This window comes from Neopsephotus bourkii, unplaced genomic scaffold (genome assembly GCF_033783945.1).
Source record: "Neopsephotus bourkii isolate Nb327-2 ecotype Australia unplaced genomic scaffold, CSIRO-AGI_Nbou_v1 NB_1622, whole genome shotgun sequence".
Taxonomy (NCBI): Eukaryota; Metazoa; Chordata; class Aves; order Psittaciformes; family Psittacidae; genus Neopsephotus; species Neopsephotus bourkii.
In genome coordinates this window covers 608,912-635,528 of record NW_026902097.1, presented here as the reverse complement: position 1 = coordinate 635,528, position 26,617 = coordinate 608,912, and the positions used below count along the sequence as shown (strand labels likewise).

At 57.6% G+C, this 26,617-nt stretch overlaps 1 protein-coding gene across 1 annotated transcript in view; it reads right to left on the bottom strand.

Annotated features, from left to right (window-relative positions):
• Positions 1–26,600, bottom strand: part of PPARGC1B (PPARG coactivator 1 beta) — a 48,263-nt gene extending 21,663 nt beyond the window's left edge. The window contains exon 1 of the mRNA XM_061372855.1: positions 26,440–26,600. Within this exon, the coding sequence (XP_061228839.1) occupies positions 26,440–26,523 (84 nt within the window). The 5' untranslated portion in view covers positions 26,524–26,600. The remainder of the gene's footprint in view (positions 1–26,439) is intronic.
• Between the last annotated feature and the right edge of the window lie 17 nt (positions 26,601–26,617).

Here is a 26,617-nt window from a genome sequence, read left to right as displayed (position 1 = left end):
TTGGCCCGGATGCCCCTCGCCACCCCCTGATATTTATAGCCCAAGAGCCCCAAAGTAGAGGGCAAGTGGTCCCTGCTCCGGAGGCAGTGAAGGCAGTGGGGATCCTGCCTGCAAACACACTGATGGGACATGGCAGAGGGAGGCAGGAGGGGTGCAAGGCAGGGCTGTGCTGCAGCAGACTGCTGCTCCCTCACCCTGTTCCCCAGCTTGGGGGGAAGAGGAGCTTGGAATCCCAGGCTCCCAGGTCTGCACAGAGGCATGCAACATCCCACTGTCCTGCTAGGAGCAGGGCATTTCGCCCTCTGCACTCTGTTGATGGTTAATTTCTTCTTAGTTCTACTAATCTGTTTTAACGCTTCAGCCCAGCGAGCAAGAGGAAAAACCAGCACTGGCATTTAAAGCTGGACAAGATCAATAGCAGGTTGATCCTTTCTTCCACTCAAACTGCTCAAAACCAACTGCTGCTTGTCCGCATTGCTGTACACGTGGGAGCCACTGCAGCAGTGCGCTGAACACCCCACATGGAACACCCCACACCGACATGTGTGGGGCAGCCACAATGTCAATGCAGCCCGTGACCTGCAGAGCAAGAGGTGCTCCATGGCAGGCTCCAAGCCAGAGCCTCAATGCGGTCTCACTTGCTGACTTTTGTCTTACATTAGAAGGTGTAATTAAGATCAACTATGAGCTGCAAGGAATAGGAAATATTAACCATTAACTGCAAACAATAAACGTGAACTTGCCAGGGTATCTTTGATACAGAGGAAAGATGGAAGAAATTGCGCTAAACTATCCTTGAGTCACAGGATAGAAAAAAGGAGCCTGAGATACTGGTAATAATGCCCTGAATAAACAACGTTCTGCTGGAACACTTCAAACAAAGGTGTGTCGGTTTAGGAAGAAGGGCACCAGCAGAGTAAATCACAGGTTACAGAGCTGCATGTTCACACTAAATCTGGGAGCTGTTCTTTTGGGTTCCAAATTAGAGGATCCACTTTATTTCTGTCTGAGCTCTGGGATGGGCCAGCCCAGGGCTGCAGAGCTGGGGATGCCCCACAGAGAGCCCAAAGCACCTTCCCACCATGTCACCCTCCAGCACTGCCGCCATACAGGCAGCACCGCCAAGCACCACACAAGGGCAGAAAAGGAGAACTCGTGGTTGTTTCGCCCCACGCAAGGAGAGGCACAGCAGATAGACGGAGCAGGGAACAGGCTGTTCCCAAAGAGGGACGCTTCTCTCTCAACACTGCTTAATGGAAACAGCACAGGCTGACTGCGGCTGCTGCCAACGCTGCGCCGTGCTGGCTGCTGCCATGTCTCCAGGATACGGTCTGCCAGGCAGAGGTCTGTCCCGGCAGTGCCAGCGCGCTCGGGCACACAAGGCATGCTGGTAACAGTGCTCCCATCACAAGTGTGACAGCTTTATCCTGCACCCCTCAAGCCAAACAGCAGTACCCCATACCAGCCCAGCAAACACTGCCCACCACACGCTGATCCCGGCACAGTACAGAGCAGCACCCCAAAATACGTGTGTGCCAGCAGCTGCCAGCCTTGCTCCAGTCACCCATGGGTGCTGCTGCAGGCAGCGGGACTGACACAGCTCAATGGCACCAGGCAGAGCACAGTATGGTCCTGAACCTTAATGGTGTTTTCTAAGAAATTCCTTGTTATCTGCCCCAAAGCCAAATGCAGGCCCAACAGACAGCAACCGAAGTGCTGAGCCGGGTACAAAACCACACTGCAAACTGAAATGCTCCATCAGCTTGAGACATCTCCAGCCCTGCCATGCGATGCCCTGGCTGTGGGCAGAGCAGCACAAGGCAGGAGCAGGCAGCTGTGCTCCAGCATGATGCTCACCTCCCCACTACACCACATGGGGCAAGGACAGAACAAGAGGTGGCACCAGCCTGGTAACAGCAAGAGGCTCTGAACAGAGGATGCCAGCAGAGGCTGAGGCCAGCGGGGCACTGAGACCACTGACTCATGAGAGGCTGACTGTTAGCCAGCTCTGCTGGTCACAAAAATTCCCCATGCTGACAACTCCCTGCTTTTGAAAGGAAAACATGAGGGGGCAATTATTTTCAGACCTTCCTCTTCGGATGTCCTGGCAGCCAGAGCCACATGACAGCCTTTGGCTGAAGGGGCTCCACAAGGCCCTTTCTGTCCAGAGGATATTGCAAACATCCTCCTGTCACAGCTCACACCACTGCAGCTCTGTAGCACTGTCTGTCCTGGCACTGGCAGCTCTTCAGCCTTCTCGGCTGGCTGCAGGAGCAAATCCCTGCCAGGAGGATGCGAGCAACAGTTCCTGCAGCTCTCCACGCCACGAGCAAGGTTGAACCTGCAGCAGCACAAGGAGGAAAGAGAGCTGCTGAGTGGGTCATCACTGTGTTGTGCCATGCTGGGCTCCCACTCCAGCTCCAGAGCTGTCCAGGCAAGAGCAGCCCAAGCCATGCTCCCTATCCATGCCCACAGCCTGGGATCTGCTGCAGTGTTGTGCTTGAAAAGCTCCCATTGGCTTTGCTGGGAGGTACAGCCTCTGGTCCTGGGAATCACTGGGGGTTGGCACATGCACTGTGGGGAAGCAGGAGGCTTTCACGGTCGATGGGCAGGCAGCAGGGAGCAAGTGTGGCAGCAGGACAGTCTCTTGGTTGTACTGGAGCCACTCACCCCTGCTCCGGGGTTGCTGGCTTGAGGCTGGGCAATGGCAGGGAGTGCAGGACAGCTCGGGGTGAGTTATCATTACAGAAATGCACTCTTCCCCTGGCTCAGGACACCAACCACAGGGCTTGCTGGGTGGCAGCAAGCAGAAGGCAACAGCTTGGCACCGCAGGGGCTGTAATTCCCAAAGCATTCTGGCACTCCATGTCAGCAGATCCATGGCTGTGACACAGAAGCTGAGGTTAAAGCCGGCCCCAATCCTGTCCCTTGACATACACATCTGAGAACTGGTGGAGAGAACCTGCTCACTGTGGGACACCACAGCCTGGTGTTAACCCTCTGCCAGGTCTGTGGCCTTCATCGGCAGGATGCTCTTCACCCTCCTGAGCCATAGGTGCCTTTTCAGACCTCACTGACTAGCATACAGAGCAGGAACTGTCTGGGCAGCCTGTCCCTGGCCAGGAGCACTCCCAGTCCCTTTTGCCATGAAGGTGGCAGGCAAGGAAGAAAGGAAAGCATGTCTCCTGCCTGCCTTCAAGGTTTGCTCCAAAGCTCAGAGGTGCTGAGCTGTTCCCACCATGGAAGACAGTGCAGTGCCCAGCACTGTTCAGTGCTGCCCATGTTCCCGGCAGCAAAGCAGCCTTAGTGCTAATCAGGACGAGGCGGGAGATTGGGAAGGTTCAAGCTGGGGTTAAGAAGGCACAAGGAGGATCTTCCTGAATTAGCCTGACCTCCCAATTGGTCCAGCCCTGATGCTCTGCTGCCACAGGCATGCAGGGCACCATCAATGATGCAGTGGCATCACCAACCACTGTGACCCTCATCAGATCCTTCCTCCTGCCAGACCCCGGCTGTGCTGTCCATTCTGTTGGGGGGCCTTTGGGGAGCCTCCACTGTGCCCAGCCTAAAACTGAAGTTTTCAGCTGGAGGCACGAAGCCTTGAAGATGAAAAGCACTGTGGAAAAGGCAAAAATACTCAGATCTGTCCGTACCCTCCCACCAGGCCTGTCCTTGCATGCCTGGGCCCATATCCTGGTGGGGTGGAAGCATCAGCCCTGCACAGCCCTCCCCTGCCAGGCAGGCAGGTGCTGCCAGCCACCCCTTGCTCCATCCCCTTGCTGCCAGCTCCTGACAGCTGCCCTGCACGGGGCCCTGGCACCCCATGGCATTGCAGTGCTGCTGGCACCTCACTGCTCCACATCATCAGGGTCCCCTGGAGGTGCCCTGGCTGGAGGAGAGGCATCACCACCCAACCTGGTCACCGCTTGGTTCTGCTTGGGCACGACTCTGCCTGTGTTCCCTGGGAAAGCCAGTGAAAGGGAAGCAGGGAGCAGGGCACGGCATGGGCACCACCATGTCCTGGGCTTGCCCCCAGCACCCCAAAACTGCAGAGAGTTGGTGTAGCTGCATCACCCCTTCACCACCTAGAAAAATGATGGGCAAGGGAGATACTGAACAGCGGTGCATTTTCCAGTTGAGCATCATGAGTGCTAAGAAACCGCTGGTATTAACTCACCAACGGTATTGATACTATTCCAGTTATTACAGAGGGGAACCTGAGAGATGGGAAGGTGAAATGAGAGCAGGTCACAGCTGGTCCCATGACCATGGGCTATATACACGGCTCACAAGGTGACGGTGGAGGCGTGATCCCAGAGCAGCACCTCTGGGCTGCTGTGCTGCTGCCAGCACCCGCTTTGCTTTCACTGGCACAACCTGTTGGCCCGGGGATTTCCCGGCACTGCACCAGCCCTCACAAGGCTCTGCTGTGCTTGGATCCGCACTGGAGCGCTGCTGCTGTCCTGGGAAGTGGCCAGAGTCCCAGCAAGGACACCTACTCCTGGGGACACGGGGTTGGGAGCTCTCTTCCTGCTTTTCGGCTCTGCAGGGCACATTTGTGGGAGCTGCAGCCTAGAGCCAGCATTGCCACCCCTGCTGCTCCTCCGAGCTTTTCCCAGCATCGGGACTGGGTACTCCCCTCTCCCGCCCCACAAACTGACTCACCCCGGAAAGAAACTGCACTGAGATCTCCAGATAGAAAAATCCCTCTGAGGGCAAAAACACTCCTTCGGGAGCACATGCACACCCAGGCGATCACCCACACACACAAAGCTTTGCACTATTCCAAATCCTCACCTGCGAGGGACCACACCTCTCCCCTCCCCAAAACCCCAGCCCGGCAGGCTCCAGTGGGGCACACTGCAGGCACACACACAGGTAGGGTCTGGATGGGGCCTGGGAACCCTCTCCCCCCAAATCAGTGGGATTGAAGCCTACAGACATGACTTCCTATGCTTAAATCAGACCCTTTTACTACTCCATGTCCTGTGCCAGCTCCCTCACAACCCTGCCCTGAGCTTGTCTGCTCCCAAGCCTTTTTTCCCCTGTTTTTGACCCTAGCTAATCCAGAGATCAACATAAAGCCGGAGACCCTGAAATCCAGACCTGAAATCTGGATCCAACAGCCTGGTGCCCAGGAACTGATCTGACCCAGCATCCATCTCCAGGTCAGGAGCATCAGAGCCAAGGGTCCTTTCCAGCATGCAGGTGGACCATCTCCACCTCTGCCCTGGCCATGTCCCAGATGTTCCAAATCACCATGCAGGGCTTGCAGTGGTTAAGGCACCTGCCTGGTGTGCCACTTTCATGCACTTTGAATGGTCCCGGCTCCTGGCAGCAGCACCCCCATCATGTGAGCAGCTCCAGTTACAGCCCCCCCACCTCTGCCTCTCGCTGGCTTTTATCCGGTCCATCTCCCTGCTCCACAGAGGCCATCTGTCTCTGCTGCCTCTGCTCCCTGTGTCTGGGGCTGCCCTGTGGGAGCGCGTCCACATGTCCTTGGGCAGAGCCTCCAGTGTCACCTTGGAGGAGTGCGTGATGTAAGTGGCAGGGAGGCAGGGCACACGGCACCGGGGAGGGAACCTCACAGGGACCCTGCCTGTGCCACGCAGGGTGAGCCCATGGTAAAGCCGGCTTCACACGCTGCCAGAGGGGAAGGAGCCCCCCCTGCACCTCCGAGCATGGGCACAGCAAGCAAACCCCTGGGCTCTCCATCCCGGCTCCTCTGCAAGTGTGGTTTCCACCATAGGCGACCGGGAGGAGCCACATGTTCTCAGAGCCGGCCGAGCCACGCCGGGTTATGCAAACCACAACGGGAGCTGTTTCAACTAGTTGGACTGCTGCCTGGCAGTCAGGTGCCTTCCTCCTCCTCCTCCTCCCCAAACGGCTGCCAGTCCCTGTGGCCAGCAGCCCAGGCTCCCGCGGTGCCTCCGCCCCACACCGAACATGCTGTGCTGCTGGGCACAAGGGGCTCTCCATCCCCCAGGAGGAGTGGGGGCTCGCTGTCCCCCAGCACCATGTGCTCTTATTCCCCAGTGCAGCTATGAACCAGCTCCGTTAGCACGTTCCACAGTCCTTGAAGTGTCCTTAAGTGTCCTGGTCTTGCTGGTGCACACGTGTAGCACACGCAATCAGAGGAGAGGTTATACATGCACAGCTCGCACCCATCACGCTTGGCTGGGAGAGTTGGTCCATACAAACCGCAGGGTACAGTAGAGGTGGGGAAGGGGCCATTTGCCCCATTGCTGGTGAGTTTTGCCCAGCACTGTAGCCATACTGGCATTTCCCACCCTGTCTGCACCCTTGGTTTGATGCAGGAACCCAAGCAAACTGCTCCCCGTGATCTACTGTGATTGACATTTGGAAGGGTGCAGGAGAAACAGTCACAGAGCTGTGAGCCACAAAGGGGCCTCAAGCAGAGCTGGTCACCACATCTGTCACCAGCTGGCTCAGCCACACATGCCTCATGGCAATGGGTCAGTGTTTAGCTTTGCCTGGAGAAACTCTCCCCAGGGTGGAGAGCATCTGCTCCAATCAGCCTCCGACATGCTGCACAATGGGGGAAAAATCCCCAATCCAAGCACTAGGCACCTTGATGCAAATCTCGTTGTTCCCAAGCCAGTACCAAGCTCACACTCTGAGACAGCAGGAAACCTGCAGCTCAGCTCTGTGCAGGGCTCTTCGCTCTTTGCACAACACTTCAACCTCTCCTTAAATTTCAACACAGATTGCAGGGAACTTCATATGGCACTGATTGAGTCAGCAGAGCCCCAGCAGCCCTGGCTCCGGTAGGGAAATGTTTCCTATCCTCCCTTGGCTGCTCCCAGCATCTCCAGTGGCACAGCCAGGGCAGCCAGGCTGCTGCCAGAGGGTACAACACCGTATGGATTAGAAGCAATAACCGATGCTGTGCTGAAATGCAGGATGAAGTGGGATGAAGCCTGCAGTAGGGCTGCAGGGTTCCTGCTACAGACGGTGTTCAGCCCAGGGAGCCCAGGTGGGATTGTGGAGAGGGAGGAGTGCTGCAGAGCCAGACATTGGAAAAGGGAGAGGGATCAGCCAGCCCAGTCCACAGACAAGAGATGCCAACCGGGCTGCACCAGCAGCAGTACAGGGAGGGAGCTGACACCAGTGTGGGGTGCACAAGAGATGGCTCCATCCCTGCAACACATTTCTTTACTACAAACTTCTGTGCAACAAAATAAGGCCTTTGCCAAACTAATCCGGCCCCAAGCCAGCTCCTTCCACAGCTCCCCAGGATGCTCCGCTCTAAGCATCCCTCCGTGGGTGCCAAGATCCTGTTGCAGGTGTCAGTTTTTCTGTTTGGGGTGTTTTTCCAGCTGGTGCTGGGTGTCCCCGTGGAGCTTCTCCACAAAGGTGGCAGCAAGCTGGAGGAGCAGGGAAACCTGCCTGCACTCAGTAGTAAAACCCACTGGCAACGCCATGACGCCTCTCCAGACACTGCATCTAAATATAGACTCCTCATTTATTACCCTGCCAGCCGCTGGATGTGGTGTGAGAGGAGCTGGGGGGCTGCACCAACGCTCTCCCTCGCCCATGGCTGTGCACAGCCAATGCAGAAGCTCCCATTGGCTTAAACAGGGTGCAGAGCATAAAATAAACCACGAGTCTTCTCCCTGTGTGTCTCCTGAGAAACGGGGCTGGTCTGTTGGTGAAAAGCTGCGTGTCCCAACCCCCCACTCTGCATCCAGAGCAGTTCAGAGATATGCTGGTATGAGCAGGTCCTGCCTGGGTGGATAAAGACTCCTCCTGTTCCTGGTGAGAGCAGTGGTGGCACCCAGGCATCCCAACAAAGGATGTGCTGCTTCCCTGCTGATGAAACCCAAACCAGCCACGGATGCCAGTGTTTGACCCAGATGCACTTACTCTCTCCCTGGGACTACAAGCAAGGGACTGATTTTGCCAAACAGTCAGGTCACACCAGGATTTGTCCCTCTGTGCACATCCCAGAGGGAAGGAGATGTGGCCCGAATTTGCTGAGGACCTGCAGCCCCTGTGATACCTTGCCAAGATTTTCCTGAGAGACCCTGTTCACTGATGGGAAATGTGGTGCAGGGGAAAATGAGTCAATGCTCAGGGCAGGGCAGGCACAGGAGGATGGAAAATGCATCCTGCATGCCCAGGAGAGCACAAAATCCTGCCAGGCTCAGCTCTGGGACATGGTGTGAAGGCAGCTGCTATGGAGCTGAGGCACGGGCAGGAGCAAGAGGGTGAATCCCAGGATGCTGTAGAACACTGCTGGCTGCTGCCCACACTCACAAGCAGCTGTGAGCTGCTGTGCCATGGCACCATGCCCTGAGAACAGACCCCACACTGCTCTGCACAGCCTCACACCCTGGACCAAGCTGCTCCTTTGCCTGAGCTCCTGTGGCGGAGCATTCCAGGGGAGGGACTCAGTGGGACCCCAAAGATGCTGCCACAAAAATCCCAGCACTGACCCCAGCCCATGGTCCTGTTAGAGCCAAGAGGTGGCGGAGCTGGTGTGAGCTGCCCACAATCCTCCTGCCTGGTTAGAGCAAGCTCCTGGGACCTTTCCTGATGCTCTCCATCAGGGATATCAGAGCAAAAGCTCGGTGCAAGAGGCAGGAGGGGCAGGGAGCCATGCTGCCTAAGCCATCAAGCCCCAGCCTGTGTGCTTGCTACCTCCATCATCACATCTGGGAAGAATGGGGGGGGTTTACTCACTGGGGATGCACTGCAAGCCAGCCACTACCCCTGCACAGCCGGAAAGCCAGGCTGGGCCAAGGCATTGCTGGCTGCTCGCAGCAGCCATCCCCCCAGCTCTTGGCACTGAGTCCCATTGAGACAGGGCCAAGCAGGATGGGAACTCCAGGCATCCTGCCTCCTGCCGCCGGCGCTCCCGGCAGGCCGGTTCACGCTAGGACACCCGCTCCTGGGTGGCCAGGGCGCCCTGCTGCCAGCACTGCCGGCCTCGGCCATGACTCCTGCCCCATGCCCATGGCACCAGCCGAAGGAAACAGCCCCCGGCTCCCCAGCACAGCCGGTCTTTCCCCCACTGTGCTCATGCTGAAAAGGCACCCTACAACTGATGGGTCCTTGATGCCCATGGAATGTCCCAACTGCCATGGGGGCTGCAGCAAGACTGTTTCTGTTAATGGACCATGGGTACCCACAGCAGCATGGCAGGGAGAGCCCTGTGCCCATGAACATCCCTCAGCCCAGCCCTGGCAACCCTCACCACATCCCCACATTCAGGGTGAGCCGGCCAGTCCCATGGTACATCCCTCAGGCAGACCTTAGAGATGGCAACAGACCTTCTTCTGGGGGAATGTCTGGGCTCACAAGGCAGCACATCAAGAGACTCCCCATGCCTTTGGGGGCTGCTCCCCTTTCTCTCCTCATTCCCTGCTCAGGGACCATCCTGTGCACAAAGACTCACAGCAACCCAAATCAACCCAAACATGATCTCTGGACGACCTCCTCCTCCCTGTGCTGACGTGCTGAAGCAGCAAAGAGGGGACACATGGACACACTGCTTGTGCCTCCCCCCTCAGCTCAGAGGCCTTTCCCCTGCTTTCCTCATGCTCGTGGGGGCATAAACCCTTGGGCTGCAGCTGGTATTTGGGTAATAGGCCAGGGAGTGCTGAGGATGCTGAGCCAGAAGCACGTGCTGCTGTTGTCTGTCAGGATAGCAGCAGCAGCAGCAGATGCTCCAGGAACTCTCCCACGGCCGCCAGCAAACACCCCCGGGACCCCTGAGTGCAGATGTGAGGGGCAGCAGATGGGGGAAGAGCTGCAGGAGGCCCTGCCCTCCCTGCCTGCAGCTCTCTGGGCTGGGGGGGTCTCCTACAGCACCACTGCTTTTGCCCACCCAGGCCCGCAGCTCATTTGGGATGCTGACATGTGCCAGGTCCTGCTGGAGGGAGCGCTGTCCCCAGCCCTGATGGGATGCTCTGCAACAGGCTTCTTCACCCTAACCAGCTCATGCCTCCTGGCTGTGCCACCCTCCTCCGCTAACAACAGTGACCCTCTCCCACCTTTCCCTGCAGGAGGATTTTGCTAACGCCTGCCAAAGGATTTACCAGGATAAAAGGCTCACTGAGTGCTAACCATATCCGGGAGCCGCTGGCACCCACCCTGGCAGACATCCAGTGCCATCCTGGAGAAACCTCTGCAAAACTCTCCCCCCATGCCTGCCGCCCCCTGCCCCACACCCCGGCCACGGGTCCCATGGGAGCGAGCTGTGCCTGGGCAGCAAGCGCAAGGACATCCAAAGAAGGAAAGGAGTCAGATGCGTGGAGGAGCCGGCTGGGCTCCCTGGCCAGCCACCGGCCCATACTGTAAAAGGAGTGGGAACGGGGACTGCACAGCTCTGGCTCCAGTGGTTTTAAGATGGCTGTAAAGCTGAGAGGAGGAGGAGGAGGAGGAGAAGGACGTTAACCCTGCCGGCACTGCACTGCAGGCAGGAGCACTGCAGGGAGGGTGAATGGAGGCTTCCCAAGGCTCCACTGAGCAACAGATGGACAGGGTCCCCCGACTCCCACCCGGTACAATGCAGCTGGGGACGCATCCAGGCCTGGCAGTACTGGGTCGGGAGATGCTGCCCTCAGGCCGTGGGAAGGAGGAGGAGGAGGAGGAAAAGAAAGAGGAGAAGGAGGAGGAGGAAGAGGCACGTGGCAGCTGCCTGTGGGAGGGAGGTGACCCTCCATGGGTGCAGGACACTCAGCAGGGTCTCAAAGACCCCTTGAACAAGGACTCGCTGGGAAAGTGCCTTCTCCCTCATGCTGTCCCCAGGTGAGCACCCCACTGGGGGCTCACCAGCACCGGAAGGGCAGGAAAGGGGCACCCATGGGTGCCACCCTTCTGGGTGCCTGCCTGTCAGTGTTGCCATCCTTTGCTAGCTGCTCAGCAGGGAGCAGCAGGGCTGAGCAATGGCTCAGCTTCCCTCCTCTTTTCCCTGTGGACACACACGTCAATAATCACTATTTTGCTACTTAATGTTTTCCTTTCAAAACATCGGGCTTGGCCTTCTCTGAGCGGTTCTGTGGGATTCATCAGGCAGCAGGAACCCAGGCGCAGGGACTGGAGCAGCAAAGGTACCGGGCACTCAACAGCAACTTCCCTTCTCTGAAATTTGTATTAGGCATTGACGTCAAGTAATTATCGAGAATTATTAATTAAGAAAGCATTTAAGAGCGTTGCTTTTGTTGAGGTTTTGTCATGACAATGAGTTTATCAGCCAGCAGGACAAACACCAGCCTCTGCAGTTGCTCTGAGCGCAGCAAAGCACCTATAATTAATTTCCCTTTCCGCAGCAAGCGTTTTGCTTTGTCCTACCTTGGGGACTTGCCTTTGCAGGTGTGCCAACCACAACAGCCCTGGAAACACCCCACCAAAGGGACCTCAAGAGGCTCTCGGATGGGAACACCATGTCCCCTCCAGCTTGTCAGAGCAACTACGCATGGATAGCAGCTCTGTTCGGGAAAGCATCCTGGCCAGATGCCCTGATCCTGGTGAGGAAGCTGCAGGGTTAACGGGGTTGAGTCCCGTAGTCTCTCCAAGGCCACTCAGCATGCACCCATACCACCCTCTGCCATGTCCCTGGCTCTTATGGCACCCACCACCCCATGCCAGCACTAGCACCTTACCACAGAGCAGCTTGTTGTGGATAAGAGCTTGGGCACCCTGTCATCTGCATCCTTGTGACAGGTGATTCTGCACCAGACCCTATCCCTACTCCTACCAGCACCCTTGTGATGCTGTCCTGAGCGCTGGGCTCAGGGTGGGCACAGAACTGACGGGTCAGCCTGAGGAGTGGCTCCGAGCATCACCTGGTGCAGCTCTGACACTTGCTGCTTCTGCAGGCTTGCAGCTCCTCTCTTATTAAACATGAGTCCACTTGGCTCAACACCCTTTACAACACAGAATCTCCCAGAATGGGTCAGTCCTTCCCACTTCACCCCATGGCTGCCCATAACCAGGATGGTCACAGCACAGGCAGGAGGCCATGCATCCCATCCCAGAGCCAAAACCAGCCAAGGCCCACATGGGTGCAGACTTCAGAGCAGCGGCGCCTTCTCCTTCCCTCTCACTGTGGCTATCCCATGTGGTGTTCCACCAGCAGCACAAGAAGGGGATTTAATTGTTATCTCCTTCCCGACCAGGGGAAGGGGCTGGCTCCCAGGTGCTCGGCACCAAGGGGCACTGCTTGGGCAGCTCAGTGCTTTCCAGGAGCTCCTCCAAGCCCTTTGTACCCCGTCAGCAGCCATCGCAAACAGCAGCAGGCAGTTGGAGGGGTGAGCTGGGGGTGCCTAGAGATCAGAGCAGCCCCACCAGTACCAAGCACGAGAGGAGACACAAGATTTGCACTCAGAGTAGTCCAGGGCATGAATTTACTGCTCCCTCTTTCCCTGGGCCCTCTGGCCCAAGGGAACGTGACCCCATGGTGGACTTGGCAGTGCTGGGGTAAAGGTTGGACTTGACCTTAAAAGTCTTTTCCAACCTAGCTGATTCTATGGTTCTACAGTGGGGCTACATCCTTCTCTCCTACAGCCCACTCTCCTTTTGCCACCTACTCTGTTCAGCCACATCTTGTACCCTGTCCCCTGCAGGAACTCAGGTCTGGGAGGCCACCACGCAGCACCAGGCTGTGCCTTTGAGATGATGTGATCCCTGGGGAGCAGCACAGCTTCCCAGGGACAGGGCACAGGGACAGGGTCCCTGCACCTCTGCCATCCCATCCCAGCACTCCAGTGCTCCTGCCTGCCCACGGGCTCAGGCCCCATCACACCAAGCAGAGCAGGATGGGCATAGGACACAGTGCCTGTAGGCAGCACCGGTGTAGGGCACGCTTGGCTACACGCACATCCAGCACGTGTGGAGGAGCTGGCCCTGGCAGCCGTGCTGCAGCTCCTGCATCACCAGTGCATGCACACGCGTGCCCATGCAGAGCTGAGGCCAGCAGCCGCCTGGCTGCTCCAGCACCCAAACCCTAGCGTGTTGAGCACACAACACCCCAGCCTGCCTGGAAGGAGAGGATGGCTGGGAGACAGGATAACACCATGGGACATGGGGCTGCCTCTCGGGATGGGGGCTTGAGCACTGCTCTGGGCTGGGGATCACACCTTTGCTCAGGCATAGCCAGGCAAACCTCAGGCTGGTCTCTCCAGCAGCAATTCCTGCCTGCTCCCACCTCTGCTGGGGCACCAGCAGCTCTTCCTTCCCTGGGACTGCTGGGGTGCCAGTGGGGGGTGAGGCTGGGAAGCTGCTGGGGAAGCAGGCTGTGGCACAGCTACAGCCTGGGAGCAGAGAGTGTCTGCAGCCCTTCCACAGGGCATGTGGCAGCCCCGGCACTTGCTGCCTGTGCTCCCAGTGCTGGTGCAGCCCCAGTGCATCCACACCCCCCAAGTGCAGCACCAGGAGGGACCAGCAGCCCCCGCTCAGCAAGTGGGTCAGCTATATATAAACACAGCAGCCCCAGCAGCGCGGGTACCTTGCACCTTCCTGCCTTGCATCATTGCCACCCTAAAAACCATGGCCTGGAGACAAGCTGGCTCAGCCTGGGCTGTGGCAGCCCTGAAATGCTGCCACATTACCAGAGGCACTGCTGAATCTGCTCCTTCACAGCCATCACCCCGAGGGCTCCCAGCCCTGCGCCCTGCTCACCACAGAGGCAGGGGACCAGGTAGGACCGATGTCCACAGTGTGGATGCTCCCACGAGGCCTCTGCTGCAAGCTGTGTGAGTACTCCTCCACACCAGGCAGGAGGGAGATTTCCACTTCCATTTACCAAAACAAGCCGCCCCAACTCCCAAGCACCAAGTTCAAAGCCCCTCATTATGTCTCGGCAGGCGCACAGGCATGCCTGCACGGCAGCGTGCACACACAAGTTTGGCTCGTAGGGTTATGTTGAGCAGCCCTAGTGCAGCACATCACTGTGTAAGCACGTTGTGCAGTAAGACCGCAGCAGGGCAGTTTATCCCCAGTTTACTGCACCCCAAGGGCAGATGCCTTCCCCGATGCAACCTGCAACCCCTCAGCTGCACTGCTGTGGTTTGTGGGTCCAGTAAATCTGGTGCTGGAGCTCAGGAGCTGGCATGGTTCGGGGTGCTTCAGGCTGCTGCCCTCTTCACAGCCTTGCTGGCAGCACACAGGAGGAGAGGGCTGGTGCTCATTCTGCAGTGCTACAAGCAGCCAGAAAAGCCCTTTGCAGCCTGCAGGTCTCCAGTTGTCTACAGGCAACCACCAGCAGCCTCTCACCCAGCCTGGAGGGTTGGTTATTAGGGAAAAGCACTTTAATGAGGCAGCTCGTTAAAGGCAGGAACAGATTAGCCCAGGAACCCGAGGAACTCTGTGACTGCAGAGCTCAAGAACAGGAGAAATAGGCCTCTCCCTGTCTGTGGCGAGAGATGCTGCCTCAAAGCGGTGGGCTGAACCCATGAAAGCCCTTTCAAAGCCCTGCTCCCTCCCGGGAGTCTGCATGAGCTCTGAAGACATGAGATGCCAGGAAGGGAAGACCACAGCTTGAAACCTATGAAAACACCCACTGAAATTCAAGTGGAAAGTACTCCATCCCTGATAGTCAAGTTCAGGCACTCCTCCACCACTGATCGAGCAAAATCCCAGCACTAGAGTGGACTTGCAGCAGGGATACTCCAGGGAGAAAGCCTCTGGCATGACACAGCCCCACTGGACAGGAGAGGCGTGGGAGGAGAGGCAGAGGCAAGCAGAGTTCAGTTACAGTCACCAGAGGAAAATTAACCCTGCAAAAAAAGTCCCATTCCATTTCCCACTACAGGGAACGGTCTGCAGACCATCTCTTTCCACAGCCAGATGAAACACTGGTGAGCGATGAAAGCACGGGGTGAGCAGGGACCGTAGGGTATCATGGCTACCTTAAAGCCACTTGAACAGCAGGGAGAAGAATGAGGCTGTGGAATGGCTGTTATGAATGAAGGTGGGAACATTGCTGCTAAAGATATCTTTTTGAACAGGTACTATTAATAGCAATACTATGGGGCTCCTTTTTCTGTGCTTTCTGCGAGGCTCTCTGGGATTGGTGAACACTAATGGATCAGGCCCCGCTACAACCAGGAAACAGATTGTGTGCATGCATCGCTGGAGCCCAGCACCAGAGCTATGCCCTCGAGGAATAAGGGTCAGCAACAAGTGGCCGATGGAGCCAGGCACCCGCCACGGCAGGGCCGAGATCCCGCGGGAGCCGCTGGCGATGCTGCCGCCATGCTGGTTTCCATGACGACTTCAGCACTTGGCGCGAGATGGAGATGACAGGATCAGCCAGGGGAGTAACTGAGCGGAGCTGGCATCCTCCGTCTGCTGCGGCCAGCGGCACAGGGTGAAGCCTGGGAGCCTCCGGGCATCTGGGTCCTCCCCGCCTTACAGAGCTGTGCTGGCTGCTGGGTGTCCCTGTGAGGCCTGCCCATCCCATCCGTCCCTCCCCGACACCTCCATGGACAGCCCAGATCCTCATCCCCAGCCCTGTGCTGGTTGGGTGCACATCCACACCAGAGCACCCAGCCAGGCCTGTGCCCCTGGCTCTCACCCCAGCGCTGCATTTCCACTCCTGGTGGGACTGTGTGCCCAGCAGCACCACCTCCTAGCACACACATCCCTTCACATCCCGAGCTCATGGTGCCAAGGCCAGCCGGCACTGTGGGTACCCAGCTCCCCTCTGCAGCTCTAGGAGATGCTGCAGGCTGGGACCGAGCCCAGCAGTACCAGCCTGCACCAGGACATCCCTGATCCTCACTGAACCTCGGCCTCCACCAAGGCTTTCCCTGGCTTCAGGGCAATCCAGACGCCCCAGCCAGACGTGCTCAAGCAGATGCAGAGGGACACCACAGAGCAGGGAGGAACCAAACACCCGCAGCACATGACTCCCCAGCTGGCACGGTCCCCGCATCCCAAAAGCCACCAGTGCCGAGATGAGGAGCGCTCCCAAGAGACCGCGTTCCTTGCCAAGCCACCGTGCGTGGCCACTGCTTTCCCATGCTGCTGGCAAGGAGCATGCAGGGCTGGGACCCCCGGCACCTCCTCCCGCAGGATCCTACCCTTTTATTCCAGCAGTGCAATTAGCCTTGCTGACCCCTGAAATCCTCAGCCTCTCTAAGCAGCCATGCATTAAATCCCGGATCCAAGAGTGGAAATAGACTTCGTAAAAGGCTTATGGCCCTATTTATTACATTTTACGCATGATGGAGTCCGACAGCACGGCAACGGCGCTGCGGTCGGCGCTGGCTCTGCCTCACACCAAGGCAGACGGACAGGCAGGGTCTGGAGCAGGCAGCAGAGCCTCAGCGGGTGTCTCCTCCTGGCCAGGCTTGGGTTGCCGGCTGAGTGCTCCCTCAGACACAGGCAGGCAGGGATATCGATCTAGATGAAAGCTAACACTGCCCTTAGGGCTGGGTAACCGTATCTGCCGCACATTTGTATTCCTTCGAGCAGGGCGGGAGGGCTGCAACCATCTGCCCAAGCGGCTCGGGGATGCTGGGGATGCTGTGAGCCCTCCGGATGGATCTCCACAGAGCTCTCTTCCCCCGTTTCAATATGCAGCCTTTACCTCCTTTGTTTCACCTCCTTGCGAGGGCCAAATAACGCAGGCCTGAGGAAGGCATCACCAAAAAGGCAGCATCCTTCCTTCAGACCCCAGCCTAGCAGGGACTGGGGGGCCGCCATGGAGCAACGCTGAATCTGCCCTTTCCCTACCCGGTGATGGGAGCCAAGAGGCATCACACTGGGGGTTGCAAGGTTGTACAAGGGCACCATCTGACACTAGCACGTGTGTGTCCACCAACACCTCCCTGGGGGTCCCACTGTTTAGCCAGGTGACGCCTGCCCTGGTGGGAAGGGAAGGGGTGGCAGAGGGCATGGTGAGGGGCAGGAATGGGAAGCAGAGAGATGTGGGGGCATGCAGAGAGACAGAACCACTGCATGCAAAGGAAGCAACAAGAAAAGCACAGAGGTGAAGGCTCAAATAGCTGAGGAGCCCTCTGCTTTCCTGCAGAATAAGGCAGCTTCTGTGCATCTCCATCAGGACCCGAGCCACAAGACAGGCCAGGGAGCCCCTGCAGCAGCACAGGAGCTTGCTGTCAGCCCTGCAAGGCAGGCAGAAGCAGAGGGGCACACAAAGGGTGCCCTCTCCATGTGCTTATAAATAGCCAGCTGCAGAGACCCAGGCAGCACGTGTCCCATGCCCCAAGTCCCTGGGACACCAGCATACACAAACATCGGCTCCCCAGCTCCTTAGAAAGGACCAATGGCACCCTCATTGCAGGGCAGTTGGAGATGTCAGGAGGCAAAAGCAAAGGCCATGCTGTGCACCTCCAAGAAACTCAGTCCCATCAATACTTGGTGCAATGTACAAACCTTGCTGATCCCAGGTTGTACAAGAGAGCCCCAACATGCTACATGGGTAAGCCAGTGAGGTGGTCAGACCACTCAGGCAAACCCATCACTTGTGCTCACTCCAAAGTCAATGAGGGGGCTTGTGTGTATGAAGCAGCAGAAGCGGGTCCATGGGGTGTGCACAGTGCCAAGATCCCATCACTGCCCAAGTGTACAGGCCCCAATGCCCATAAGGGTGGGGAGAGTACAACCCTGGCAAGTGGAACTGGCACCCATGAGGCATCCCTTGGCATTCCAAAGGGTCAGTCCCAGACCTCTCACTGAAGGAGCTCAAAGGACTGATGCCAGCGGTGCCCCACACACCTAAAGGCGGAAGGACCTTCGTTGTTCCTTGCCTCCCCACATCGCAGCAGTGCCTCTGCTCCAGCATCCCTGAACAACCACCCTGAGGAGCTGCAGCCCCACAGGGCCCTTTGGCAAGGCAGGATGCGGAGGTTTCACCCAACAGCTCAGCTTTGCTTCTGCACTTTGGAGTACGGTTCCCTCCTCCAAGGGGAGGCGATGGCACATTAGCAAACAGCATGGCTGGGCATAGATGGGCTCTGGCCTCAAAAGGTACTGGGACATTTAGAAAAAGCCCTGCAGTCCCCATCTCCACAGGTTCCTGCTCCCTGCCAGCCTGTGCAGCCCAGTCACAGCCACAGGCTCCCCATTGCCCCAGGATGGCTGCGAGCCCACTCTGTTAACGGCAGGGGAATAACCCCCTGGGTCTGACTGAACAAGGTTTAAATTCCCCCTAACACCAGTCCACAAAGGTCCCATACCCACCAGGGCAGCCGCAGGCAAACCCCGCCTCCGGAGTGGCTGCTATATTTAGGTATCTAAATGAGGCAGAGCGGCTCTTTCCAAAAAACAGTTACTTTGGGTTACATAAATACAGAGCGAAACTTGAAAGCTGTGTTTCCAGGTCCTAGCACTGCCATATATGAGCAGCAGGGATGGGGACAGTCTCTCCCCAGTAACCTGCCTTTGTTTCCATCTCAGCTGGATGTGCAGATGGGTTCCCAGCTCCTCGATCAGACGGGCAGCAAGCAAGCAGCGCAAGCTGAGACCAGGGAACCTGGATAAGTGGACCCTTATGGGCAGCCCCTGGTCACTGCAGGGAGGTGAGGGCAGGGGGGCTGCCAATGTGCTTCATCCTGGATGTGCTAACAGAGGAACGGAGAAGGCGCTGCAGAGAACACTGCAGGCAGGCCAGGCAGCACGGGGAAAGCACAGGCAGGAGGAGTCAACAGAAGCAAATAAACTGAGCAGCTCCAGCCCTCCCCGTCCATGCCTGTCCTCACAATGCCCCCAGGACACCCCTCCATGCTCAGCTGCTGACTTTCTTCCTCCTGCATCCACTTCCACATCCTGACGCCTCCGGTCCCATGAGGAGAGCAGACACGCATGCAGGAGCGTGTCCCACACACCTACCGCTGCTCGCCCCGAGCCCCGGAGCTGCAGGGCAGGGGCTGCCCCTGCTCCCAGCTCAGCCGCTGGGCAGAGCTGGCTGCTGGTCACCAGCGAAGCCGTGTCCCCAGCAGAGCCAGTGACAACACGCACCATGGGAGTTTCTGGGGACACGTACCACGTGCTTTCGTTTTCAAAATACATATAAATAGACACACTTATTCCCTCCTAAAAGGACATGGCCACAAGAGGGGGAAAAAAAAGGCAGCTCAAATACCCTCCGACCTTTCAGCCTGAGAAAACCACACAGTTCTCATACACAGGCTTGGGAGCTGTTACCTGGGAAATGGGTTTTAGCATGAAGCCCGTATGTGCCAGTCTCCTGGAGGGGCCCACATAGAGACAGAAACTCCCTTTTTAAGAAGAACATTTGCAATTTTCTCTTTTCATTATTAGCACAGTTAGGTCGTGACTATCTGTGTGCAAGCTTGCTCGCAAGGAGAAATGAAGCTGCTTGGATTAAACCTCCAGCTCCTGCTATGCAGAGCTGTGCGGTTTGTGCTGAACAAGGGAAGGTTTAAAAAGCCTCCTGTCACCCTCCAGCCCTGATCCTCCCGGCACACAGGCCATGGCTCTCCCAGTGCTGTCAGCCCAGAGAATGCCTGCTCTGCCTGGGCAATGTGTGAGGAGCCAAAGGAAAGCACCATGGCTGCCCCATCAGCAAGAGATGCTCGAGGAGGGGTGGCCTCTGCAGGGGAAACAGAAAACAGAGCCTGCCTCTGCCTTAGCCTCCAAGGACAGCTGTGGGAATGCCACGTCTTACACCCCCAGCTCCTTGCTGTTATCCAAGCACATGCACAACCATCCCACCGGCTGCTGTCAGCGCTCTAACCCAGCCTGGCTGCTTTGGGGGCTCAGTCTCACGTGCATGCAAAGGGTCATGGCAGTGTCCTGCTGGGATGATTCCTGAAACACCCCATGGCTACATCTGCACTTTCTTCATTAACAAAAATAACATAAGGTGCTCCTACTTTGGCTAAAAGCGAAGCCAGAAAGTGCTCAGGCAAGAGGATGGGGACAGGACCATGCTCCCCTGCACCCCAGCTCTGTGTGCACCCATGGGCAGGACAACCAGGTCCCCAGCTGTCACTTGCATGGGGTGAAACCTGCATTCCCCCCTCATCCAGGCAGGAGGGAGCAGAAGAAACGCGGTTAGCAGCAGCCAGACTTCCTTCCGTGCGCAGGGCGCAGCGGCCAGCACGCTGCTCCGGCTGCAGCACCAGCCTGCGGATGCTCTGCCCAATCCCCTCCATCTCCCCCCGCCACAGGATTTCCTTGCTCCTGATGCGCACAACAATTAGGAAATGAGGGTTCCTTGGGGACTAGGTGGGGAAGGCAGCTTCCAGCCCGGGGGGGGGACGGGACACGACACCTCCAAACCCCTCGCTTGCCGCCCCATACGGTGGGGTCGAGCAGGGTCCTGCAGCCTCCGCACACAAAGGCCGAGGAAGCAGAAGCCACACACAGCATTGGTGAACTTGCTGCAAACTGAAACAGGAACCGAGGAGCCTGACCAGCGGCGCTGGCTCAGCACAAGGGGCTGCTGGGGCCGGCTCCCTGCCGCTGCAGGCAGCGACCGCAGGGCGCAGGAGCAGAGGAGGAATGTAGAAAATGCATCTCAGTCAAGATAGGCTGCCCTGAAACCATGGTCCCCGAGAGCGCTCATCCGATCCTCTGCCACCTCAGCACAAAAGCATCCATATCAAGCATGTTCCGCCGGGTCTCTGGGGAGGGGAGGAGTGTCACATCAGCCCTCCCGCTGCTCTGGGGTCTCACCCGCTTCAGCCCCATCACATCGGCTGCCCCTCACCAAGGGCAGAGGCCTCCTGCTCCCCACTGCGATGGCAAACGCCTGCCTGCTCACTGCCTAGTGCGGGGTGGACACAGGCAGGTATAAAAAGCTCCTGTGGCACTTCAGCAGGACCCTCCTCATGCTCCCTGACAAAGCTCCTGGTGCAGGGGCACTGGGAGGCACTCAGTGCCTGCCGGCTTCGCCTTGGGACAGCCCGGATGCAAGATAAGCAAAGTATTCTCCCTAAGCCCCACACTGCTGCCCAGGAGGCAGTCAGGATCAAAGGTTAGTCTGGCTACTGGATGGGGCCATCCCAAAGAGCCCCCAGGGCTGCCAGTCTCCACACTCCCCACCAGCAGACACCCAGACTTGCTTCACGGGGAACGCCTCCCGGGGGTTTTCCAGCTCTTTCAGGACCAAAGGAGATTTCCAGCCTTTTTTCTTTCCCAGTCTGAATCCTGAAGTGAATTGGTTTTAACACAGCAATTTGCAGCAGCTCAAGCCTGGCTGCTGCCTCTGCCCAGGAGGTGCAGCAAAGACAGGAGAGAGCAGGGCGATGAGACCCTGAGTGCAGCCGGATCTGTGCAAAGTCCTTTGGCATTTCTCAGAAGCTCCCATTATAAAAAAACACAGTAAATAAATAAATAAAGTTATGTGAGCCAGGGTTCAGGAAAAGTGCTGAAAAGCAGAACAGCCAAGAGATAAGGGAAGGGCAACACATTGGCTGGACCATCACGACTGCCCCTAGAATTAGGTCACTACCTCACCTGACCACTCACCCCATTAACTTCAACCTTTACTCTCTGGCTCGTTACTACAAGCAGAGGCAGCTTCAAACATCCTCTTCCAGGCACTCACGAGAGGGCAGCTCACCAGGGAGGCGGTGGGAACCTGCCCTTCCCATACAGCATGCGGGCAGGGAGCTGCTGCCCACTCTGGGGTGCCGGCAAGGGGCTGCCAGACCGTGTCCCCCCGGGAGCAGGAGCGCATCCAGGACCATGGCGGTTGGCTCTGCACGGCCACGCTGGCCCTGTGCATGTACAAAGTTCCCCCTCTGCGAAATCACTTCAGGCTGCCAAGCAGTCACGAGAAGCGTAAGCCCGAGCAGGGTTGCCATGGAGCGGGGCTCGGCTGCGGGAGCCCGGAGCTGATCCCTCTGGCAAACGCGCTTCCCAGCCCAGCAGGCTCGTGCCCCTGGCTCCTCTGCAGAGGAGAGTGAATGCAACCCTGTGGTCCTGGTGGGGCCTTACCTCTGGGGACAGCCCTTTCCTTCCCTGGCAGAGCCAGGAGCCCATGGGGAGCTCGAGCTCAGAGGACCCTGCAGGGATGGTGCCCCTCACCCCGGTGAGCCCCTCATCCTGGTGAGGATCTCTGGAACACCATCTCCCCAAGGCCAGGGGCAGGCAGAAGCAGCAGTGGCTTCAGTGGTATTTGCCCTGCAGGCACCACCCTAGCAAAGGCATAGACTGTCCCAGCAGAATGCCTCTGCCCCAGGGTGATGTCCTTGAGCTCCCAGGAGTGCTGGCACATGGTGGCCACGGGGAAGCTTGACCTTGCCACAAGCTCCCATGCTCTGCCACAAGCCAGCTCCCAGCCCCACCAAAGGGAATGTCAGAGCCTGGTGGGCTCGTGCACCTTGGGAGCAGCAAGCAGCAGTGGCCAGCAGCACAGCAAACCAGCTGCCAAGAGGCAGCCCATAATGTCCCTGTCCCCAGCCCCACAGACTCATTTCTCAAAGCCAGGAGGAAGTTTGGGGCAGGAAGGGCACCCCCTGGGCATTTTTCATAGGATAGCCAACAGCCCTGAAGTGCCAGAGCAAGTGGAGTTTGTAGCTACAAAGAGGCTTTTGACATTGGAAAGGTTAATGTAAGAGAGAGATCTGTCTTCCTCACAAAGCTCCCTTTGCTGGAGGCACCAGGTTGAGACCTTAATTATTCACCTGTTGGAGAGGTGCCTTTCCATTACGGCATGAGACATGAGCAGGGATGCACAGGCAGGAGGGAGGAAAGCCCATGGCGTGGGGCAGCCCTGGGCCTGCCAGGCTGGGGAGCACCGGGGTGTCTGGTCAGAAGCAGGGGATTAAGATGGGCAGGGGTGCGTGGATGCTCTCCAAGGAGCTAGATTTGAGGCCAGCCCTCCTTTCCTGAGCCGCTGGTCTCTGCTGCTGAGGCTCAGCAGCACACAGTGCTCACCATCTCCTGCCGCGGCTGCAGCATCCCAGCAACCACGTCCCTGCTTTGCAAACGCATCCACTGCTGACTGCCACCATCCATAACGTTGCCAATGTGCCACAACCACCAGGCAGTGCTTTCCTGGGAGAGCAAGGGGGTTTCCAGCCCTAGCAACGCAGCAGCAATGCTGCCAGGCTGGAGACACATTCTACACAGGCCCTTGGGCTGTCTCAGCCACCCAGACACCCCCCACATACACAGATCTTTGACAGAGAAGCCACAGCAAAAGCAGCGTATCAGTCTGATTGATGAGCACGATTAGGAATCAGAGCTGAGTGTGCACCTCACGACTAGCAGCAACAACCCACCCAATGGACCTCTTTTCCACCGAGGGCTTCACTGTGCCTCTTGCATTCATCAATGGATTAAGCTGTTAGCAGGAGGCTGAGAAGTTAAAGAGTGAATATTGTATCTCGGTTCCTGTGATCTTTAAACACCTCACCGAGAAACAGCTGGGTTGGTTTTTCCCCCTGCTGCACTTTGTTTGGGGTTTTTAAACAAATCGAAGCCATAAGTCAAACTGCTCCTGCCTCTCGCAGGGATGCTGAGAGGCTCTGGCTGCTCCCGGCAGAGCTGCCTGGCTGGCACTTCCCAGCGCCCGGTGCCAGCAGACAGACCAGCTACAACCAGCTTCATACCTCTGAGCAGTGGAGTTGCACAAAATGGATTAAGCGGGCCCAGAAATGACACGTTTTGAGTCACAGCAGAACAGAATCACTTTTTGTTGTTGTTGTTAACAGAGGAGAAGGAGTTGGCAGGAGAAAGGCAGATGCCAAGTGAAAAACCCTGATTTTCCTTCTGTAGCAATGCAGGTACCACGTGAATCATCGCTGTCCTCAATATGTAAATAGAGGTTAGCAAGCATCCTCAGCACAAGCCCATATAACTAAGGGACCGATGCAAATATCTATGTCAGACCTTCACCATGCATCTCCCCAAGAGCCCTCCTGGAGAAGAAGGGATCATCGAGCAGCTACAAGCACCCAACTGCGCCTTTCTCAAAACCTACTGCAAAAGCAAAGGACTGGGGAGGAACATGAGGCAGAGAGGAGGAGAGTCAGCGTTCCTCAAGTTTTCCATGAAGGAAATGGCTATTGATGATCTCGTGGCCTCCTGACATTGCAGCCCATCAGGACAGCCTGCTCTTGTGCTCGAGCACTGGGGTCTTTGCAGAAGCAGCCTTCGGGCTTCAGTGAGAAGTCAGGAACCCAGTTGTAAGCAGAGGCTCGTACAGTAGTAATGGGGAGAGACGTCAGCAGGCAGCGCGGCCCGCCTCCCGCTCCCAGTTATAAACCAGGCATGTGACAGCAGCCAGGGCTGGAGCCTTCCCTGCAGTTTCATCAGAGGTTAAGGTACAAGCACAACACAGCTTACAACTTCAGGCGTTTCTTAAGCAAATGCATGCAAATCATCGCTGGGGGAAGGCTTTTTTTCCTTCCTCACCCTTTTTTCTTCTCTTTTCACCCTGGCTTTTAACCCCCTGCGCACGTGGGGACAGAGGAAATGCAATTATCAGCAGCAGGCGCCGGGTGGGAGAGCAAACACTGGCTGCACACCAGCGGGAACCTGCGGCGGGCTGCAAGAGCCCCGTGCTGCACCTTACGCACCTACAGGCACAGACCAGCACTAACTCAGTGCATAGCTACGCTGCTCCCCGCAATGTAATGCACGTATGGGAGAGAGAGAGACAAAAAAGGGGACGGGCACAGCAAACCCTATTTCAAGAGATGCCATAAAAACGCTCCTATTTCATCGCAGGCCATTTCACACTCCCAAATTTTGCAGGGGATGTTCACAACATGGTGGTTTTGCACCAGAGAAGGATGACAATTTGCAGGATTATCATATCATCATCATCCCCCCCCCCCAGCAGTCGCTTTTTAGAGTAAGATTCCTAAATTGGCACATCAAATGCTGACCAAAAAGCAGAAAAAGAAACAAGCCTTCAGATACGTGCTGCAATCTTACGAGCTTTTCATTTCACGCTAAGCAGGAGGAGAACAGGCAGGTTATTGCAGGGAAGTGGAGCCAAGGAACTTTCACCTGCACAAGGAGCGATGGGGCTGGTGGGAGCTGCAGCCTTTCTGCTGGGGATGGCATCCCACACAGCCGGCCTCCTCTCCCCTAGCCAACAATTCTCTCAGCAATACTAAATCCGTCCACATCAGAAAACACAAACCGCTTACAAAACCTTCTCAGCCCACTTCTCACCCCTCCTGACCCTCGTGCTGTAATGAACCTGTCAGCGGATCTTCGTTAACCCCCGGACCTGCAGCCTGCCCCCCGCTCTGCCCCCATGCCAAGCCGGAGCGCTCCAGACCTGGTGCATGCAAGGAGAGGTGTCCGGACTACATCAATCTAGCTGGTGGCAAGACCTGCCTGGTTCTGTCTGGCACATGCACCAGGGGCAAATCTGATTTACCAAGTCTTGAGACCTTATTTGTTTTGAACCCAAACAGCAGGATTAGTCCCCGTCCCATTCCCCACACACACACACTCCTGCTGTTTGCAATCCCGGAGCTAAACTGGTGAGAGAGCAAGGGTTGGGATGAATGTGCTAGCTTCACAATCGAAGCTATTTTGTAATCTGTGGTTATGAAAGTGAAGGGCTGGAGGGAGGATATATAACTACAGAAAACTCTTCCCACTTGCACCAGGCTCATCAATCCCACTGCAAAATGCGCGGTTGTGCTCCCAGATCAGTGCCGGCTCCCGCCGCTGCCCGGCTCATTGTATAGTGCCTCTTCACCCCCCAAAATGGAAAAGCATGCAAGCCCTATAGCCAGCACTGCTCACTCTCGTGATCGAGCGGGAGCTGCCAAGGAGCCTTAATCTGATTCTCATACCCAGCTCCATGCAGAAGGGAGCACATCCAGATTTCGGGGCCGCTGACTCGCAGCACCGAGACCCTTCTCCCTGCTAACCCCCCCTCCCCAAACCTCCATCCCCCAGGATCCCAGCCCGAATGCGTGTAACTGACGCTCGGCATGACTCATCCCACAGCCCCGCTCCATCACCCCTGCGGAGCCCCCCCTCCCCGCCGCCCTGCACCGCGGCCTCCCCCTCCCCACCACTGCAGGGGGGTGCTGCAAAGGAGGGGAGGGGGGAGTGTGCCGAAACCACCAACCCATCAACTTCTCTCTCCTCTCTCTTCCCCCCCACCCCTCCATTTCCCGCAGAAGCGGGAGGGGGGGGCCGCGGGAGTCCACGTGCGAGTGGTGCTGAAAGCGCCGTTGGGGCTGCGGGGTTGGTGCCGCGCCGGGGCCGCCCCGAAACCACGGGGAGGGGCGCGCAGAGACCCGCGGGGCCGGCAGGGTTCCGAGCGTTCTACCCCCCCCCCCCCCATTGCCCTCCTCTTCGCATCTGTAGAGCAAACGGGACCCCCGCGGAGCTGCGGGAAAAGCCGGTCTCTGCACCCCCACTACACCGGAGGTGTGCAGACACCGTATCCTCCCGCAGGAGCGCTGGGAAGCGGGGGGGGCTGCCGGTTCCCCCCGTTCCATGAGTTGCACCGCGCCGTGGAGCCGGGCAGCAGAGCCCCCCCCCGGGCCGCCCTACCTGGCTGTCAGCGAGGTAGCTGAAGACGAAGGAGGAAAGCTCCTCGTCGAGCAGAGCGCTGCAATCCGGCCCCGGCTCCGCCATCTTCCACCTCCGGCTCGGGCTGAGGCGGCACCGAGCATGCAGCAGGCGCGGCGGCGGCGGGGAGCCGGGCGGCCGGTGGGGCGGAGCCGCCTGC